General features: G+C 54.3%; 1 protein-coding gene across 2 annotated transcripts in view; it reads left to right on the plus strand.

The window, feature by feature from the left end:
* MEGF11 (multiple EGF like domains 11) overlaps window positions 1-19147 on the plus strand; it is a 216994-nt gene that overhangs the window by 190072 nt on the left and 7775 nt on the right. Inside the window, exons 13-22 of one of the 2 annotated variants that reach the window (XM_045810629.2) lie at window positions 3237-3383; window positions 3758-3892; window positions 8823-8951; window positions 9997-10125; window positions 10508-10636; window positions 11161-11289; window positions 12795-13031; window positions 14495-14613; window positions 16463-16529; window positions 17131-17232. In XM_045810629.2, coding sequence (XP_045666585.2) covers window positions 3237-3383; window positions 3758-3892; window positions 8823-8951; window positions 9997-10125; window positions 10508-10636; window positions 11161-11289; window positions 12795-13031; window positions 14495-14613; window positions 16463-16529; window positions 17131-17232 — 1323 coding nt within the window. The remainder of the gene's footprint in view (window positions 1-3236; window positions 3384-3757; window positions 3893-8822; window positions 8952-9996; window positions 10126-10507; window positions 10637-11160; window positions 11290-12794; window positions 13032-14494; window positions 14614-16462; window positions 16530-17130; window positions 17233-19147) is intronic. The other variant, XM_045810631.2, reaches the window with a different exon arrangement.

Genomic DNA, 19147 nt, shown 5'->3' on the forward strand with positions numbered 1-19147 from the left:
GGACTCCTTCACGATGAACCCTGTCCACCCACCCCTGCCCCAAGAAGTCTGTCCCTGACTTCCCAGCTCCTGGCGTATCGGTCATGCCTTGGCTCAACGTCGGTTTCGCTCTGCCCTAAATGCATGCAGGTCTCCTCCCCTTGCCCACACAAGCCACAGGTTTTGACAGGGGCCTTCCTGTCTAGTTCACTTTGCCCCGTACACAGCAGTGTTTAGTAAATGTCTACTGAAGTGAATTGAAGGAAGCTGGGCTATAACCATAGATGGGCTTTTCCCCTTGAAGCGAAGGAACCCCCAAGGTGATCTACTCTAACCTCAGACTACCGATGAGGAAAGGGAGCTGTCCAAGGTCTCAGGGCATGCGTGCCAACAGGAGGGGCTGCAGGATGGCATCGTAAGAAGGAGCCATCTATTCGTTCAATTAGCATTTATTGACTCAAGAATCACCACGTCCTTGGTTGGCAACTACCACGTATCCAGCGCTGTGTCAGACCCAGCAGTAAACAGCAAAACTCAGTAACAGCAGTCGTCCCTGGACACCAGTTATGTGCCAGACACCGTGCTGGGCACCGGAGAAACAGAGATAACCAAGATGGCGTCCTGTCCACTAGGAGCGCCAAATAAGGAGGCTCGGAAGTGTCAGTAAGCCATGTTCTCTGTCTTCAAATTGCTGGCAAGGGAGACAAGACTTATGTACGAAACATTCAAATACTAGGCAGGGACAAAGCTGTATGCCACTGACTATCCAACAGATGCTTGAATCCGTGGGCAGACATCTGGGAAGGCTTCCTGGAGAAGGAGGACCCTAAGCAGACCCTGAAGGATGTGGGCTGCTGAGCTGCTGGCCTCCTGGCGTGGACTTGAGGTCACCATACATGGATTCTTAGCCTGGCTAAGAATCAATATAGGTGTGTAGGGAGTCCTGAATAAATAAAGCAGGGAGATTCCCTAGGGATAAGATAGGGAAGGACCTCTGAGGGGGATTATTATCCCTATTTAACTACTGGGAAAACAGGGCCTAGGTCAGGTAACTGATGAAGCTATGTCTCTTCAGAAGCTGTTCTTGGAAGACCCTCCCACAGGCCAAGGGGTGGTCATTTGACCACTCCAGTAGAACCGGGGCACTCCACGCAGGGGGAACCCTGCACCCTTCTCCCCACTCAGGTCCCAGTGTCTTAAGTTTGAGGGAGTTCTTAGGACATATGAAAACCTCCAACAGGGGCCCCACTCCCACAGAACCAGGCCTAGAATGTAATAATTGCCAGATCCTAAAAACAGTGGCCCTTGCTGCCACCTGCCATCAGCATAATCACCTTGCAGCCATGGTTCTCAATCCCCAAGAAAGGGAACCCCTTTGGGACGTGAAAACCTTTTGAGGGTCCCACACATGAGAGTAGCTGTGCTTTTGAGTATCCGTTGATTGGGAGAACACGCGATAGCAACAGGCTGCCAAGAATTCAAGGGGCCTTTGCGCGCATTGTGTTTCATTCATCACAGCAGCGTCTGAGTTAGGTTTTAGGAAAGAGCAGTGTGGCTCGTGTGCCTTGGTCAGTCTCCAGCGAGCACGTGGGGCACAGAGGGGATCTAAGGTCGCTGTCAGGCGGCAGAGCTCTGCCTTAGTCCAGGGTGACCCCCGGGAACAGCAGAGTCCCTCGGCCCGCGGTCTGATGCTGGCTTTCCCACAGAATTCCTTGGCCACAGCTTCCGTGTTCCCAGAGCAGGGGAGACCTGAAGCTGTGTCCAAAGCTTTGTGCAGCCTCGTGGTTCTGGCTTCCCCAGGCTCCCCTTCGGCCATTCCCTGGGGTTTGTCCAGGTGCTAGCCCCTTGAGCATCTGAAACTGCACTGGGCGAGACCTCCATCAAGGGCTGAAGCATGCAGGCCAGATTCCCTCCCTCTGCAAAGAGGCCTCATTTCCCGGAGCGTGGCATTGGAAGCCCTCGCCATGCTTCCAAATTGAGATGTCACAGCGAGGGAGGCCAGGGCTGGAATGTGGGCGCTAGACTAGACTAGACTAGATGAGCGCTGGAAGAGGAGTAAAGCCTGTTACGGCCCCTCCCTCTCTGCTCTCTCTGGCTGCTCAGCCCTCCCTCCCTTTCCCGCGGGCTTAGGTGGGCTTGTACAATTGCAGCCTGCCTCCAAATTGGTCCCACTGCTCTGCTGCTGGGGCTGGGGCTGGCTCTCTTCGCTGGGCCTGAGGGTCTTCCTCCCCCTTTCTGTCTCTTTCCCATAATCCCTGTCCCTGTAACAAGGCAGACATGATTTTTAAACTAATTCTGCTCTTCTCTGAGCCTCTGATGTTCGCCTTCCCAAGCCAAGCCAGTTTCCTGGGCCCACACCTTTCTTCGCCTAATGCATGTCAGACTGGAAGTACTTCTGCCTGAGAGGAAACCCCACCCCAGAGCTGGGGCCTTTTGAAATTCCTTCTTAGCCTTTGGGCTGTAACCCACCTGTATACATATTTGCTCTATCTCAGCTCAAAAAGACGATGTAGGCCTTCTTCCTCTTTCTTAATAGACTGCATCGCAGTGCAAACAGAGGGCATCACGTCCAGTGACAGTAAAATGTCATTTTGCAAAGTGTTGGTTTCTGTCATACACACGTGTGCACATACGATCTAAAATTCACGTTGCACTGAGGGCCGTGGTCAGAAGAACCTGAAAAGACCCCACCCACTGTCTGGGCCGGCACCCTAGGGCTGCTTGGCTGGGACCCAGAGGACCCACGGCTCCTGGGCTAACGTGAGTGGGCATGTAGCTTGTTTCCAGCAGGTGAACCCTGCCCCGTAACAGCGCTCACTTGCCCCAGTTTGGTGTCTCTCAAGCCTAACCTTGGATACCAGCTAAGATGTCAAAAATGACAGTGGCCCTTCATGACCTGCTGCCTTCTTGGTCCCGCAGTCTCATCTCTTGCCATACCTCATTTTGTACTTTGTGGCTCAGCCACACTATGCTGTGTTTTCTTTTAAGGCAGGATTCTCTCTCCTGCCTCCTAATTTTTGCACAGAGAGTTTCCTTTACCTGGTAAATTCCTCCGTAGGCCTCAGGACTCAGTTTGGGCATCGCCTCTTCCTGGAAGCCCTCCCTGACCAGCCAAGCCTGGACTGGAGTTTTCTTCTACATTCCCAGATGCACTGTGCTTGCCTCCACCCTTCATTCTGCATAGCACCCCTTCCCATCGTCCTTCCCTCTGCCTTCCCTCCTCTCACCACTGACCTAAGTCTACCTCTGGCCCGCAGGCATCCGCTGTGACAGCATGTGTCCACCTGGTCGCTGGGGCCCCAACTGCTCCGTCTCCTGCAGCTGCGAGAACGGCGGCTCCTGTTCCCCAGAGGATGGGAGCTGCGAGTGTGCGCCTGGCTTCCGAGGACCCTTATGCCAGAGAAGTAAGGCTGAGTGCTCAGTCCCTGAGCAACAGATGGCTCACCCTCCCCACCCCTTCCCTGGTGGAACTAGTCCTGGCCTGAGAGGGGCCGGGCTCTCAGAGTCAGCCCCCATCAAACCCCTCCCTTCTAGTCCTGTCTCTCCCTGCGCTGGCTTTCCGTCCCTAAGTTCAGGGCCCAGCCTGGCTCCTCAGTGGAAACCGGACCAGACCACAGCTCCTCTCTTCAGGAAGTGACAGGCCCTCAAAGGTGTAGGGTGGGGACAGCTCTCCCTATACTCTTGAGAGCCTCCCTTCATCCCTTCGTGGGACAGGACAGGTAGCCAAGCTGACTGGGGCCCCTGAGGCTGCTGACCACCGTCTCCGCTTCATCCCCAGTCTGCCCCCCTGGGTTCTATGGCCATGGCTGCGCCCAGCCGTGTCCCCTCTGCGTGCACAGCAGTGGGCCCTGCCACCACGTCAGCGGCATCTGTGAGTGCCTCCCTGGATTCTCCGGAGCCCTCTGCAACCAAGGTAGTGTCTCCAGGGCAAGCGTGGGCTGGGGAGGTGAGGCATCCTGGGAAGGAAGTGGCTGGAAGGAGGGGCTTGGGGATTCTTATCCTCCGTGGAGACAGCTCTCTGCTGTCAGGGCTCGGGCCTGCGCTTCTGAGAACTGGTCAGCACCGGGCATGAGACGAAGCGAGCATGCAGTTAAAGGAACGGGCTCAGAGAGGTTAAATGACTTCTCCGTGGTCTCACAGCGAGGAAGTGGCAGAGCGGAGGAATTCCGACTCCAGAGCTGATGAAAGATGAAATTAGCGTAGATGAGTTCTGCATAAGACGTGTCCCCGAATGGCTTATGCGAAGTGCCAAGTGGTAAAGGCAGAGGATGACGTGGGAACTCAGAGGAGACAGTTCTGGCAGGGGCTTGAGATGGCAACTTCCCAGCCCCCTCCCCCCACACCCAGGCCAACATCACTGATCCCTCACAGCACACTTTCCTGTCCCAGAAGCAGAATCCTTCAGCACGCCAACTGCAGCCAACCCCCACCACTCAACAGGACTCGGACAGGGAGCCGAAGCTTGTTGGCATTGGTGTGCCGGCTACCCTGGCTGTCTGGGGACGGGTGAGGGGGGGCGCTTTGCTTTGTAACATTTGCAAGCAAGTTCCCTGATCTCAATATCTCCACCAGGGCTGATTCCGTGGTATGAGGGGTTTAACATGGGTCACAAAATTCCTGAATATTTAACAACCAGTGTGAAGGCAGAAGCTGGTTCCAGCACATTCTGCTGCTTATTGAAATCCCTGGCTCAGGCCAAGGCGGTGTAGATGTGGGGGGCGGCTCCGTGCCGCACAGGCCTTCAGCGAGGCCTCAGCCTAAGAGGAAGGCACTGAGAGAAGGAAGGAAGGCGCTGTGGGCAGAGCAGGCAGCTTGGGTGTGGACATCGACTGTCCAGCAGTAGGGAGCGGCTGAAGGAGAAGGGGCCTGGGTGGGGACGGCAGAGGAGACTGGGAAGGTAGTCTGGGGCCCTCGGGACACCTTAGAACACAGGATTATAGAATTTGCACTCTATCCTGTAAGGAGCAAAGAGATCTTAGACTAAGGTGAACTTAGAGCTAAAAGCAACTTCAAGGTCACCCGTGCAAGAATCTCATCTGGCCTGTGTTTAAATGCTTCCACTGAGAGCTCACTTCCCCCCAGGGGAACAGACTCTTTGATGAATAATCACTACTGAGCTGGGCTGGCTTTGTAAGTGTATGGGCCGTTAATATGTATGAGTGGAAAGTTCACTCCATGATGCTTTGAGGTCATGAGAAGTTTGGACCCCAGGGAAGCATATGTGACAGTTTCATTTGCTTGCAGCCCTCCCAGGACAGTTTAATCATAACCTGACAGGTCGAGGTTTACTTATTAAACATCGGAGACCCAGCCGTCAATATAGATAGGCTGGGTCTAAATTAGGATCTAAGCAGCCCGAGGAGTAACTCTCAGATCCTGCAATGTCTGATTTATCGCCCGCTGCCCTAATGAGTATTTTCCACATATAGATCTAACAGAGTTTGCTATTAATGGCAACTGCCCTGGTTAAGTCTCAAACCTTGTAAAAAATTGAACTGACACTTTCTAATGACCGGCTTTCCAGTGAGTTACAAATTACAGACCCTGCTTATGCAGAATCATTAAACATAGATTAAATATAACCAGATGTTTTCTTTTCACCAGCCCCCTTCTCCACCGCCCCTCTTTTTGCCTCACTCTTGATTCAGCTAAGAAGTCGACCAATTAATGTATTAGACTGATTGCATTAGGAGCTCTGTAGGTGAATTTGTCAGCCTTGTGTGGGTGAGAAAGGCTTCAAAGATAAGACTGTCTTGTTAGAGAAGCTCAGAGCTGGTTTGGGGGGCATGGGTAGGTGGCACAGCTCACTCCACTCCCCATACAGGGCCAGGACTGGGGAATGGGCTCCCCAAATCAAGCACCTCCCAAAAGTGGGGAAGAGGAGGCTGGGCCACCTGCTGTTCTGGAAGCTAAAGCTGGAACCTGGGCTGCAGGCGCGAGGTTATCCGCCCTGCAAGGAGCTAAGGCTTTTGCCTAGGCTTCCTAGAGCCCCACATCAGCCACCCCCCTCCCCATAGCTGTGAACCACAGCCTGAGGCCAGCGAGTGACAGTACGGGCCCCATTGCAAAGATGAAGAAACGGGACGTAGAGGGGTCATGTGGTCTGCTCAAAGGTGCTTAACCAGTAAGGGGCAGTCCTTCCGAGCTGTGTGACCTTGGGCAAGTGCCTTAACCTCTCGGTCCCTCAGTTTCCCTATCTGTGAAGCAGAGTTAATAATAGGGAGTAGTAATGGAGATATCTACTATTGACAGTATCACGAGGCTGACTGAACTAATATTTATGAAGCACTCTGAACAGTGTCCAGTGCATATAAGTGCCATAGAAGTGTTTGTTGAATACATAAATAAAATTGAGACCCAAACCCAAGGCTTTAGACTGGAGACCCTGGTGTGCCATGCTGCCTTTGTCGTTTGTCCCAACCACTGATCATGCCCAGGAAAGGCACAGGGGGGACCCAGATCCTAGGCTTCAGCTGCCCACGGTCTGGTTGGGGAAGGGCTGGCGAGGGGAGGCAGTGTGGCGTAAAGGAGAGGGTGAGAGCCCAAGGGTTAAGAGAACTGGGTCCTGGTTGAGTTGCTTTGCTTCAAGAATCAGTACATTCCCATGATCCTCCGCGTGGCTCAGCCGACTGAGGGCCTTGGGGATTCAAGGAATTCCTCCCCCATAACAGGAATGCAGTGAAGCCTTCTTTGAGGATGGAGGGTGGGCTACAACTGGGTTTGAGGGGAGAAGGTTGAGCTGAGAAGAGCTCGAAGGGACAAGGAGTCAGTGATTCCAACAGAACCCACTGGAAGGTCCCTGCTCCTGAGGCCTATTCTGGCCATTCTGGAAAACTTCCTGTATGTTTGCTGTGTGTCAGGCACCGTGCTGGGCACTCGGACACAGCAACGAGCAAGAGAGCCACGTCCCCTGCCCTCACACAGCCTGTAGTCTAGAGGGAGACACTCAGAGCTCAGCCTTCCCCAGCGGGACTTGGGAGTTGAAGGGCAGCCAGTTTACTTCCACACATTCAGCTGCCATGCCTGCTTTTTCCAGGCATCATGGAGAACAAAGACATGGGCAGAACTCAGGCCCGGCCTGAAATCGGCTCACAAGTCATAGTAACAGACCAGGGAAGAAACTAACTGAGAGTCTGGAAGTTCAAACAAGGACATAGCTGCCCAGAACACAGATGATGGGCCAGTCAGGATCAGGTTCAGTTCTAAGTGACGTAAAAACCCCAAATAACTGGCTTCCAGAACTAGACCACCGGAGAATGGAGGGGTAGCTTACAAAGAGGTCAGGGGCCAGCCTCCTTCTGTGCTGCGGTTCAGCCATCTCGGCACATGGCCTCCACCTCTGATGGAAGGTAGCTGCTTAAACTCCAGCCACCTTATCCACGGTTCTTATCCATCATCCACATTATCCTTCAACAAGGACGAGGGATGGACAAATAAAGACACGCTATCTCCACTTACCAGGGTGTAGTCACAGCGCTATACCCAGCTGTGCAGGAGCCTCAGAAATGAAATCTTTATTGCAGGTGGTCATAAGCCCAGCTAAAACTCCAGATTCTACTTCTAAGGAAGAAGAGGCTGGATTATTGAAGGACTAGCAGCCTACTACAGGGGGATCATGGGGAAGGTCGCATTTAAAAGGAGTCCGAGGGGCACCTGGGTGGCTCAGTCAGTTAAACATCCAGTTCTTGATCTCAGCTCAGATCTTGATCTGAGTCGTGAGTTCAAGCCCTGCCCTGGGCTCGATGCTGGGCATGGAGCCTACTTAAAAAAAATAATAAAATATAAAAATAAAACGAGTCTTACAGGCAGGGTAAGATTTCCACAGCTGGACAGGAGGGTCCGGGAAGCTCTGGAAGGAACAGCAGGAGCGAAGGCACAGGTGTTATTAGAATGTGGTGTGTGGGCCAGTGGCTTCTGTGGCTGGGAGAGCGGGGTAGTCACCAGGTGAAATAGTTTAGGTGTTGATGTTTAGGGTCCAGATTTTATGTGGGGGCACTGGGAGGCACTGAGGGTGTTTGAGCAGGGCACAGAAGTGCCGTGAAGAGCTCGAGTTGTAGGAAGCAGGTGGAGAATGAACTGCAGGGGAGATGAGAGGTGCTCAGTTAACACGTAGACCTAGTTCTCCTGGAGCTTGCAGCCTCATTGAGGAAATCAGCCCTTCCTTTAGGGACCAAGGAGTGACTCCTCCGGGGGCGGGGGGGTACCACACCCCTTGTTTGACTCCAACTGAAATATCACAGGGGCTCCGTGGAAGAGAGCACCTTGTGAACCCAGGAAGGCTGCCCTGAGGCTGAGCTAAGGCCTGAGGGACAGGTGGGGTTTGGAGACACAGAGGAAATGGGTGGGCAGACAGTCCTCCAGCAGTCTAACTGCAGGCCGACCTGCCACCCCGCACTCGTCCCTCTCCTTCCAGCTACAAACATGGTCCACCCTCGTGCGGTGGGATCAGTGATGCTGGCGAGCACGTGGTAACAGACGGCAGAAGGCTGCGGAGCAGTGTGGGGAGCCCGGGGTGGAGAGCGGGGGTGGGAGTCCCAGCCTGACCGCTTCCATCCGTAAGGCCAAGTCAAGCGACTTAGAGTCCCTTTGGGACTGTCTGTGCCTTCAAAGGGATCATTAATTGAGCCTCCGGAGGAATGCAGCTGTGGGCACAGGAGGGGAACTCCTTCATGTGCAACCGGAGCAGGGAGATGGGGCTGTGGGGGTGGGCAGGTCCCACGCAGATCTGGGAGTCCGGGCCATCATGGCTGTGACCTGTGAACTCCCAGGGCTGCAGCTGCTGTGGGTGGTGGTCTGAGGAGAGCGGGTGGGAGAGTAGGTGCCAGGCTGTCCTGTGCCCACAGTGTGTGCTGGAGGGCACTTCGGGCAGGACTGTGCCCAGCTCTGCTCCTGTGCCAACAACGGGACCTGCAGCCCCATCGATGGCTCCTGCCAATGTGTCCCCGGATGGATTGGAAAGGACTGCTCACAGGGTAAGCAGCTGCCCAAGCAATGCCGCCCCCCCCCCAGGAGTCAGGCCCCAAAACACACCCTCCTCCTCACCCAGAACCTCTTACCCCTGATGCCTCCACCTCCCAGGACTGAAATCCCCTTCCGCAGACAGGAATGTCCACCTGAGTCCCAGTTAGAGTCCCACAGCTAACATGATGAGTTCTTAGGGTTGACCACTGGCATTATTAACTGTTAGTATGGAAGGCATTGACATTGCTGGGAGTATTGTCATTACTACTGAGAATTAATACTCCATGAGCACCTGAGTAAGGAGTGGCCCCTGTTTGGTTGGGGAGGAGGGAGGGGCAGGGACTAGCATGCTGGGGGCTGGAAGTGGGGAAGTGAGGTGAGATCAGGGCAGTCACCTCAGAGGGGTGAGGGCGTCCCCGGAGCGACCCACATGAATGATGTCCTGGGCACATAAGCCTGGACAAGGCATTGGAGAGGCTGTTCTTGTAAGGTGTACCCAATCTTGTAAGGTGTACCGAGACCACACAATCTGAGGGTGGAGGCCTAACCTCTGCCCCGTGGAGCGCCTTGTCTGATAGGTAAGATGGGGACAGGACCCCTAGGGAGGTCCCAGTTGGCCCGAGGGAGTTTCCATTCGGTGGAGGAGACACAAGTGTCATCCTCAGGGAGCTCAGCAGCCGAAGGAGGGGAGTCCCTATCCTGGGAGAGCCCCCATCGTCACAGGGAAGTTAAACACACCGTGTTCACACTGTAAACTGCGATGTTTAGTTTACCACACCCACCCACTCTGCAAATCACAGCCAGTCCCCCAGGAAGGGAAGGCCAGGAGCCCTCAGAGCTGGGAGAGTGGGCAGAGAATCTGGGCTTCATGGGAATCCTGGGTAAGTGGGCCAAGAGGTGAGTGGAGGAATTCTGGGAACAGCGTGCCAGGAAAGCCAGGAAGTACAGCGGGGTGTATCGGGGCACCTCGGCTGATGTGCCCTCCCCCCCCCCTCTCTCCTGTCTGCTTCGCTCTGCCTTGCCCTCACCCTCTGCGTCTCGCTCCCCCCTCCCCAGCTTGCCCAGCAGGGTTCTGGGGCCCCGCCTGCTTCCACACCTGTAGCTGCCACAATGGGGGGAGCTGCCGCGCTGAGGACGGAGCCTGCCACTGCACCCCTGGCTGGACCGGACTCTTCTGCACGCAGCGTAAGTCCTGCCTCCCGGCCTCCCAGCTATTTGGAATCTCGGGCTGCAGCCTGCTGGCTGCCTTGGGCATCATCCAGGCCTGTGGAGTGCGGGAGGAGGTGGGGCGAGGGTCAGGGGCTGTGCCCACCCACCCAAGGAGTGGGAAACCTGGGTGGATTCAGGGGTTGAACAGCCCCAAGTCCTGGAAAGTCAGGGCTGTCAGGGGCTCCAGCAATCACGACGATCAGAGCGCCTGGACGGTGGGGCCCAGAGAGGGAGGAACAGCCTGTGGGTACACAGCGGGGAGACCCCAGCCTGGCTCTGGTGCTAAGGCACCTTTGTCTGAAGGAATGACAGGTTTGGTCCCGACTGTACCGCCCTTGTCCCCTCCCTGTTTCTCCAGGCTGCCCTGCAGCGTTTTACGGGAAGGACTGTGGGCGTGTGTGCCAGTGTCAGAACGGCGCCAGCTGTGACCACATTAGCGGCAAGTGCACCTGCCGCACGGGCTTCACCGGGCGACACTGTGAGCAGAGTAAGCTGTCCTAACCCCTGACCCTGCGTGTTGGTGCCAGGCATCAGCCTCCTGCCAGGGAAGCCTCCCCCTTAACACTCAGGACTCTGCACGTCCTGTTCCTGGATTTTTGGAGCAGCTTCCAAGAAAAAAGGCTGAAGAAGGTCATGCCTACTTTGATGTTTGTAGTTTCTTCCTCCAGTTGGGGGTCGGGAGGAATGGGGGTGCCGAGAGCAGAACAGATGCCTGAGGGGGTACCGAGGGAATAAAGGGAGACACATCTTTAATATTCTTTGAAGCCTCCGGGGCACCCAGCTCAGGGCCTGGCGTGTGGAAGATGCTGCATAAGGTGTCGAGTGAGGAGGAAGTAGGAGTCCCCCCCACTCCGGGCTAAGGTGCTCCGTCCACCCCCACGCATCCAACCAAACCACAGCAGGAGCCACAGGGAAATCGGTCTGACTCTGGCTAATCATAGCGGGCCACGGATGGGATGGGAGAGTGGGTGTGTCTCACCGTCTGTCCCTTTTCTTCTTCATGCTACACAGGATGTGCCCCAGGAACCTTTGGCTACGGGTGTCAGCAGCTGTGTGAGTGCATGAACAATGCCACCTGCGACCACGTCACTGGCACCTGTTACTGCAGCTCTGGATTTAAAGGAATCCGGTGTGACCAAGGTAATACACAGGGGGAGTCCCCAGGCGGGGGCTCTGGAAAGGGCCCCAGGGAGGCAGGATCTAGGGAGATTCCAATGGGAACAACTGGATTTTATAAGGACAGTTTGTGACTTCCCTTTATTCGCTTTTGGAAGGAGAGCAAAGGGGTGTGTTGCAGAGAGGGAGGCACAGGGAGTGGGAGCCTCTCAGTCACGGCTCCCCCGTGCTCAACCTTGGCAAGTCTCCTGTGAGCCAAACAAAGGTACCCACAAGCTAGTCCTGTGGAAAGGCCAGCGGGCAGTCGAAGATAGGCCCAATTCTGGTTCGGCCATTACCTGCTAGATGTCCTAGGCAGACCATTTCGTTTTACTTAATGGCTTATTATCCCAAATGCCAAGTGGGAAGAAATTCTTGTCTTCCAGCACAGCACAAGGTTCTTTTGAGGGCTGAAGAGCCCAAAGGGGCTCAACCCTGGCTCCAGCTCTGCAGTCAGATGACATCCCATAGTACAGTCGTGAGGACCAAGCTGAGACAATATGAACACAGGACTTGGCATAGTCCTGGCACATAAGCAAGCACCCAATAAATGATTCTGTATACATAAAAACACGTTGTGAAATGCGAACAGAAAGGGATTATATTAGGTTTGTTCTAGAAGATGGGGAATGAGAAGGGGCTTTCATTTTACCCACATAACAGAAAGGGGGCCAGAAGACCTTTCCGTTGCATTCTGATGATATATCATAAAGAATGATAACGCAGCACATTATTTCCCTGAGGATGTTGGCTAGCTCCGTTAGGCCAGTTGCTGATGACAGCCAAGGAGAGGTGTAGACGGTGCTGGGCAGCAGGACGACCCCCACCATGGGCTTAGCAACAGCATGGAGGTAGCCCACACGTATGTCATCAAGAGGGGTTTTGTGGACAGTATTCGTGGGCACAGAGGCACACTTTCATTGCCAGTCTGTCATACGGTGCTCACAGTTCCCTGCGGAGGGTGGGATTACTGCCCCCATGTTACAAATGGGCAGACTGAGGACTTGGAGTCACACAGCTGGTAAGCTAGGAGATGGGCTGAGTCCAACTTTTCCCAACTCCTGAGGAACCTGACTTTACCAGTTACTGGTTATATGCTCTTGGGTAAATTATCTAACCTTGTGATGACTCAGTTTCTTCATCTGTGAAAGGGAAGTAATTAAATAGTCCCTATCTCATATGGCTGCTGGGCAGATCAAGTGAGTGAGTATCCGTAACTCGCTTTTTAGAACAAAGTACTCAGTAAGCATTCGTTATTTTATTTTCCATCCACGAACACATCTGTTTGATGTCACGACCCTGGAACTCCATCCCCTGTAGGCAGCTGTCGAAGAAACAGGCATAGTGAGGGACAGGATGACCCAGGGATTGAAGAATAGAGCCAAAGACCAGAACCCAGGTCTCCTAAAGTTAGAGGGCTCTAGGCGCTGGGCCAGGATCTGCAGAGCAAACAGGCCTGCCCCAGACTCAGGTCCTCCCTCCATCTGCAGCTGCGCTAATGATGGAGGAGCTGAACCCCTACACCAAGATCAGCCCAGCGCTGGGTGCAGAACGGCACTCGGTGGGTGCTGTCACAGGCATCATCCTCCTGTTGTTCCTCATTGTGGTGCTGCTGGGCCTGTTTGCTTGGCGCCGACGGCGACAGAAAGAGAAAGGCCGTGACCTGGCTCCCCGTGTCTCCTATACACCTGCCATGAGGATGACCAGCACTGACTATTCGCTCTCAGGTAAGCGCTATGCCGCCAGCATCCCCTCTCTTACCCCTAGACACACACACACACACACACACACACACACACACACACACACACAGCCACCCCAGGGAGAGACAGGGGACGTGGGGAGAAGAAGCCTACTTGGCAAAGGTAGAGGAGGTTTTATGAGAATGTCATTTCCTGGGCACCTAGCTCTGAGCAGCTATGATTAGGAGTCCCCTTCCATTTCCCCAGAGCTTCCTTCCCATCTTTCTCACCAGGCTTTGGCCACAGGAACACCCACACTGAACAGTAACGTTCCTCAACTCTCCAGGGGAACCTCTTCTCAGCCTAATGTCGGAGCCACCTCAAGAAACTGGCCCTGGGACTGTTTCCAAGCCCTGTTCCATCTTTGCTTCCTTGGGGAAGGCCGCAGAGCAACCCTCCCTCCCAGTTCCCAGAGTTAGGAGGGCCCTATTGATACAGTGGAAGGGGATGGTGCCTGACTTGGGGTGGGGGAGAGCTGAAAGTGTGGACAATGACCCAGGATGTCCGCCAATGTAGTAACCCCAAAGGGCATTCTGTCTAGAGTCGGAATGGGGTAGAGGTGGGGCTGCTGGGTTGGACCCTTCCTCTCTCCTGAACCCTGGACTGCTGCCTTAGAAATGAGGCTTTTGGCTTCATATTTAGTTAAACAGAAGAGGTCAAAATGCTCTGAAATTGCCCATAACCCTGAGCCACAGGACACTGGGCCCGTCTGGGTAAGATGAGGATGAGCACGTTCTCCCGCTGGCTCCATAACTTACGGCTGACCTGCAGCCTCCTGCATCTTGGATTTAGAAAACCAAGATCACGTCAGCTCATTCCTGCTAAGTACTGCAGGGTAGACAGGGGTGGTCCAGGTACAGGCCCTGCCTTCAGAGAGCTCCTGGCCTGCTTGCCTCCCTGGGTTTCAGCCAAAGCAATCCCCTGATGAAATCCCAAGCCCACAGAGATGATTTGGGGATTTTCTTCTATGACTATGAGTAAGTCTGGCTGGTTTTCTCACACCACTCCACTGGAATTCCCCAACACTGGGAGGGGTCCTGGAATCCACAAGAGGGCAGGGCTGGGGCTAAGAGAAGAGGGATTCTCTTTATGGCCTCACTCCTGGGATAGATCTCTGGAGGGAGGCTGGGGAGGGCAGCAGAGGCTCAGGGACATATGATGCTGTCAAAGCCAATACTCCTCATCCACGCTGTAGCTGCTGGGCGCCACCCTCCAACACTGGCAAGCCTAACTCGCATCCTGCAGGGAAGGCCACTGTGAAGGAAGAGGCAAATTAGGCTCCACAGATTTCTGTGGGGGTAGTGGATACCAGAGAGCTTGGGGGATGGGGGACTTACGTGTCTCTCTTTGCAGAGCACTCCCAAGGCTGCCCAGGCCAAGTGTTAAAATTGGGGTGTCTCATGCCAGGGGCAGGGGTATGATGGTATGGCACCTTGTTCTCTTCCCAGATTTGTCTCAAAGTAGCAGCCATGCCCAGTGCTTTTCCAATTCCAGCTACCACGCACTGGCGTGCGGGGGGCCTGCCACCGGCCAGGCCAGCACTCTGGACAGGAACAGCCCCACCAAGGTACCGGGCCCCCGACTCCCCAGCCCCCACCCACTGTCCTCCCAATGAGCCCTCACCTCTGCCTAGGAAGGAACCACACTCCACCTGGAGGGTCCATGTAGAACCAAGTGCCAATACATTAAACAGCCCTGGGATCCATGGGACATGTAAACGCTCTGTGAAGCATTTAACAGGAAGCCACAGGTTACATGGAACCAACAAGTGCCATTTAACCAGCAGACATCACATGTAACCAAACTACAGCGTCATTCGATAGGATATATACCCCCACACCCGTGTGTAACGAACTGGTACCAAATCATGTGATCACGTGGTGCCTTCTCGTCACATATAACCACGTAACCACTTTTGCCACATAACGTATGTAATCAAAACACTACGCCACCTCCCACCAATCACTACAGTGCATTCCCAACACCACGCATGCAACCAGCACCTTAGAGACACCACTGGGACTCAGGTACCAGCAGATGCCCTTCTATCTGGCATACACACCACTGCTACATACCTGCAACCATAGAGACAGAAACCCACATATCAGCCATAGCCGATGTTCTCACTGACAGCGAACCCTTCAGGCCTTCAAGGACAGGTGTGCACCGCCCTGGACAGGGTCCTCCCTTCACAGCTCCCAGCATAACCCGGCTGATAGCGAGACCTCCTCTTACAATCACAGGCCCTCGGGCAAGGATGTTTCAGCACACGTGTAGGGAGTCCCCCCCACCCCCCATGGTGTGCCAGGACCCATACTGGGGAGAGCAGGAAGTTCAGAAATGTAAACAGCTCTAGGACCACAAGGTCTGACAGGCTCACGCTGCACACCTCCTGACACCACGCGCACGCACACACACACAGCCCTGCACATACATACATACAATAGCAAGACCATGAGGAGGGCAATCCCAGGGCTCCTGGCTTCCTGTAATATCCTTCCTGCGTCAGGAACATGGACAGAAGCAGTTCTCATATTCCAAGCCTCTACCCTAGAGAGCTGGGAATCCTTTCTCCCTGTCTGGCCCAAAGAAAACGTCCACCAGTCCACAGGCCTGGTGGCAGTGCGGCTTGAACCCCTAACAATACACAGGGGCAACCACTGTCAAGCCAGAACCCCAAGGCCCCTTTCTTCCACTTGTTCTCAGCCTCAGTTTTCGTATGAAATGGGAGTGCTGTATGCAGCGTGCCCTGAGCCCACAGCTTTGGCCCCTCTTCCTGTGTATCTCCTCAGCTCCGACTCTCATTCCCAGCTCCGGCTTCAGGCTTATCTGAGGAGCTGGAAGCTGAGGGAAGGGATCTGGACTTTCCTAGTGCGAGGCCCTTGATGAACTAGAGCCCAGTACCAAGGCTGCAGCAGGCTAGAAGCAAACAAGGCTCTCCCTTGCTCACAAAAGGGAGACTCACACGCAGGCCAGTCAGATAGCAGAGGTGACAATGATGTGGCAGACAGCCTTAGCACCTCCCTTAGTGCTAGAGATGGCCTCATGTTGCATCTGAGACACCGCCAGAGCCTGTTCTCCTACAGTTCAGTCCCACCCAGCTGACCTACTTCCTCGTCAGAGTCCGCCAGCTAGGCTCAGGGCACTGCTTGGCTCTTGGGCGGCCCTGCCCTCCTTTGTCCCAAGGGCTGGGAACCCTACAACTTCAGCCAGACAGCTCAGAATGGGGTAGATTCCGCTCCCGCTGAGCTCAGTCAGGCCACGGTACACCTAGCTCTTCCTTTCCCTCAATGATCTGAGAAGTAGGTGGGTCAGGCTCATCACAGGGGTGGGTGCACAAGGCTGGGCAAAGTGAAGGTTGGGCAGGGGCACCTCGGGAGCAAAGGGATTAACTTGCTCTCCTACTCTCCAAACAGCTCAGTAACAAGTCCCTTGACAGAGACACAACAGGCTGGACCCCCTACAGCTTTGTGAACGTGTTAGGTCAGTAGCGGTTTGAGTCTGGTCCCCTGCCATCATGTCCCCACCTGTTCTTTTTCCACATTGAAAGGGTCCCTGTCCTAGCTCCAAGGGAGGAGGTTAGATGAATCCTGAGCATGGGTTTCCCCAGGGAGAAGGGTTATGGGGGAACCCAAGCCCTTGTTTCAGTTCTCATAAGCAAATGAAGCCCAGGACACCCTTCATTTCTATTAGGGGAGAGGATGGCTATGAGCCAGGGACCACAAAGGAGACAGCTAGGGCCTGAATGTGGGGCTTCCAGATGTGGGCAAGATTTATTCACTGTCTGGGAAAGGACCCTTGCCTGAGCCACGCCCTGCCAAGGTACTCCTTTCCAAAGGCTTCTTTCCTCTGCCCCACTGCCCTTGTGGGCACCAATTCCTATTGGGGGTGGGGGGGGGGAGGTGAGGGAGAAAGGTAGATGGCCTCAATTCTAACAGATCCCCTAGCCCTTGCCCCCTTGGATACTACACATCAGGGCCCTGATTCCTTCCAGCCTGCCCTACCCTGGCCCCCTCCATACTCCCCACCCTGCCATACCAGGGCCCTGGGAATAATGGCTCCTCCCTGTCATTCCTCTCACTAGACTCCCATTTCCAGATCAGTGCCCTGGAGGCCAGGTACCCGCCCGAGGACTTCTACATTGAACTTAGACACCTCAGCCGCCCCGCTGAGCCACACTCACCAGGTTAGACCCCCAGCCCTACCCTCTACCCGCTGGGCTCCCGAGGCTCTCATACCACACCAGACCCAGCACCTGCCCTACCCCTTCCTGCCCCTTGACCCACCCCCATGGTCCCAGAACTCTCCCTGTTGGGCCCTCCTCCTTCCCAACATGGTTAGTCTACAAGCCCAATCCCCTATCTAAAGGAAGCTTGCCTGGATTCATCCCCCATCACTCCTGCTCCCATCGCGGTCAGTGGATGTGGAGAAACTGTGACTGGTATTAGGTGAAGGGGCCACAACATAATTGTACTCCCTATCGGCCACAGAATACAACCCTAAACCACTGAGAAATGACTTGAGGATGGGGACACCTTTGGGATTCTCTGGGCCCTGTCGGTGTGGATGACAAGCCCAATGTCCCCCAGAGAGAGACACCCCAGACCCACCAGTGGCTCAGGTCGAGCAGGGATCTGGAGAGGCTGGGGTAGGATGTGTCAACCGGCATCCTCTCTGCTCTATATTAGGCTCAAGCTAGTGGCTTGGGAAAGACGAAAGAAAAGACTTGCAAAGTCAGTCCTGCTGTGCGAGGATGTGGAGTTAGAAAAACAAACAGGGGCTATAGGAGTAAGCATAATGAATCAACAGAGAATGTAGCCTCCCCAGCAAGTGCCTCTCTAAGGCAGGGACTTAGTATACCGGACAACCCTCAGGCTCTAGCTGGTTTCTAGAGCTCAAGGAACTGCAGCTCTGCCAACCCCTGCAGGTCCCTGGGTGCAGTAGCACTAAGAAGCATGAAGGCTCTGAATTTATCTGCCCTTTGAGCAGCTGTGGGCTGCAAAGACCCTGAGTCTGTACCTAGGAGGCTGTGCTCTTGGCTGCAGGTCCCCTGGGCCATGTCTTTCAATAACCCCAGCAAATACAACCCTCCCACCACCCCCCACCATGCTGTATCTCCTTCCCCAAGGGAGTGTGCTCTGGGCTCCGCCCAGATTTCTCCCTGCTTTCTAGATGTACACTCTGCAGTGCAGCCAGAGCCACCACATGCTACCATTTTGTGGCTTCCCCTAAAGCATGCTGGTGGCCAATGGAAGAGAATACTTAGGGACATCTAGCTTCTCGTTCATGCGGTGTCGGACAAGTCACGGGCCCTCTTTGGGCCTCAGTTTCCTGTTCTAAAAAAAAGGAAACGTTAACAGCCTAGCCTCCCTCCCTCAGGGAGGGTGAAGGAAGCCCTTGTTTTGTTTAGTATAAAGAGCTCAGGTGATGCCAAGGATACAGGTTGCTAGTCATGTTTCTGAAGGGCACAGGTACCTACAGGCCTTCTAGAAGAATAGCCAACTAGAGGAAAACTTGGACTGGTTCTGCCTTATCACTCAGTAATGTGGGGAAGGCAGGCAGATAATAGATTCCTACAAATTCAACTTAGGAACTCAGTGGAGGAGGTGTGGAATGGGGATGGATCTAAACAGCAGCGGGGGAGAGTCGAGTGGAGTCACATTGTATTTTAATAATTACTTGCTGCATTCCTCGCCTGGTAGTGTGTCCTCAGTTAAAAGCTGGAAAAAATGGACTCTGTGCCAGAGTCATTACAGTCTCAACCTAAAAATGCCAGACAGCTTCTTTCCTGGTATCACCAGCAGCAAAGAACCTGCGCTTGGTCCCTGAAGTTTTATGTCCCGCCTCTGGCTATGGCTTTAGGACCATGCACTGTAGGAGCTGAATAAACTGACAGCCAAAAGGGAGAAAAAGCCTTCGGATTAAAAACACTAGTAACACTTGTCAAAGACAGCTCTCAATTATGTACAAATGGTCCACTCCCCCAAATGGGTAACTAAGCAGATTATGGGTGGGAGTGACTACATTCTGGAAGATGACTAATTGGGAATCTCAGCCACCGGTCCCCCTCCCTCCCTGGCTCCCCTCACTCGAGCTTCAGA

This window comes from Ursus americanus, chromosome 28 (assembly GCF_024610735.1).
Source record: "Ursus americanus isolate L20-20 chromosome 28, mUrsAme1.1.p, whole genome shotgun sequence".
NCBI classification, from domain to species: domain Eukaryota; kingdom Metazoa; phylum Chordata; class Mammalia; order Carnivora; family Ursidae; genus Ursus; species Ursus americanus.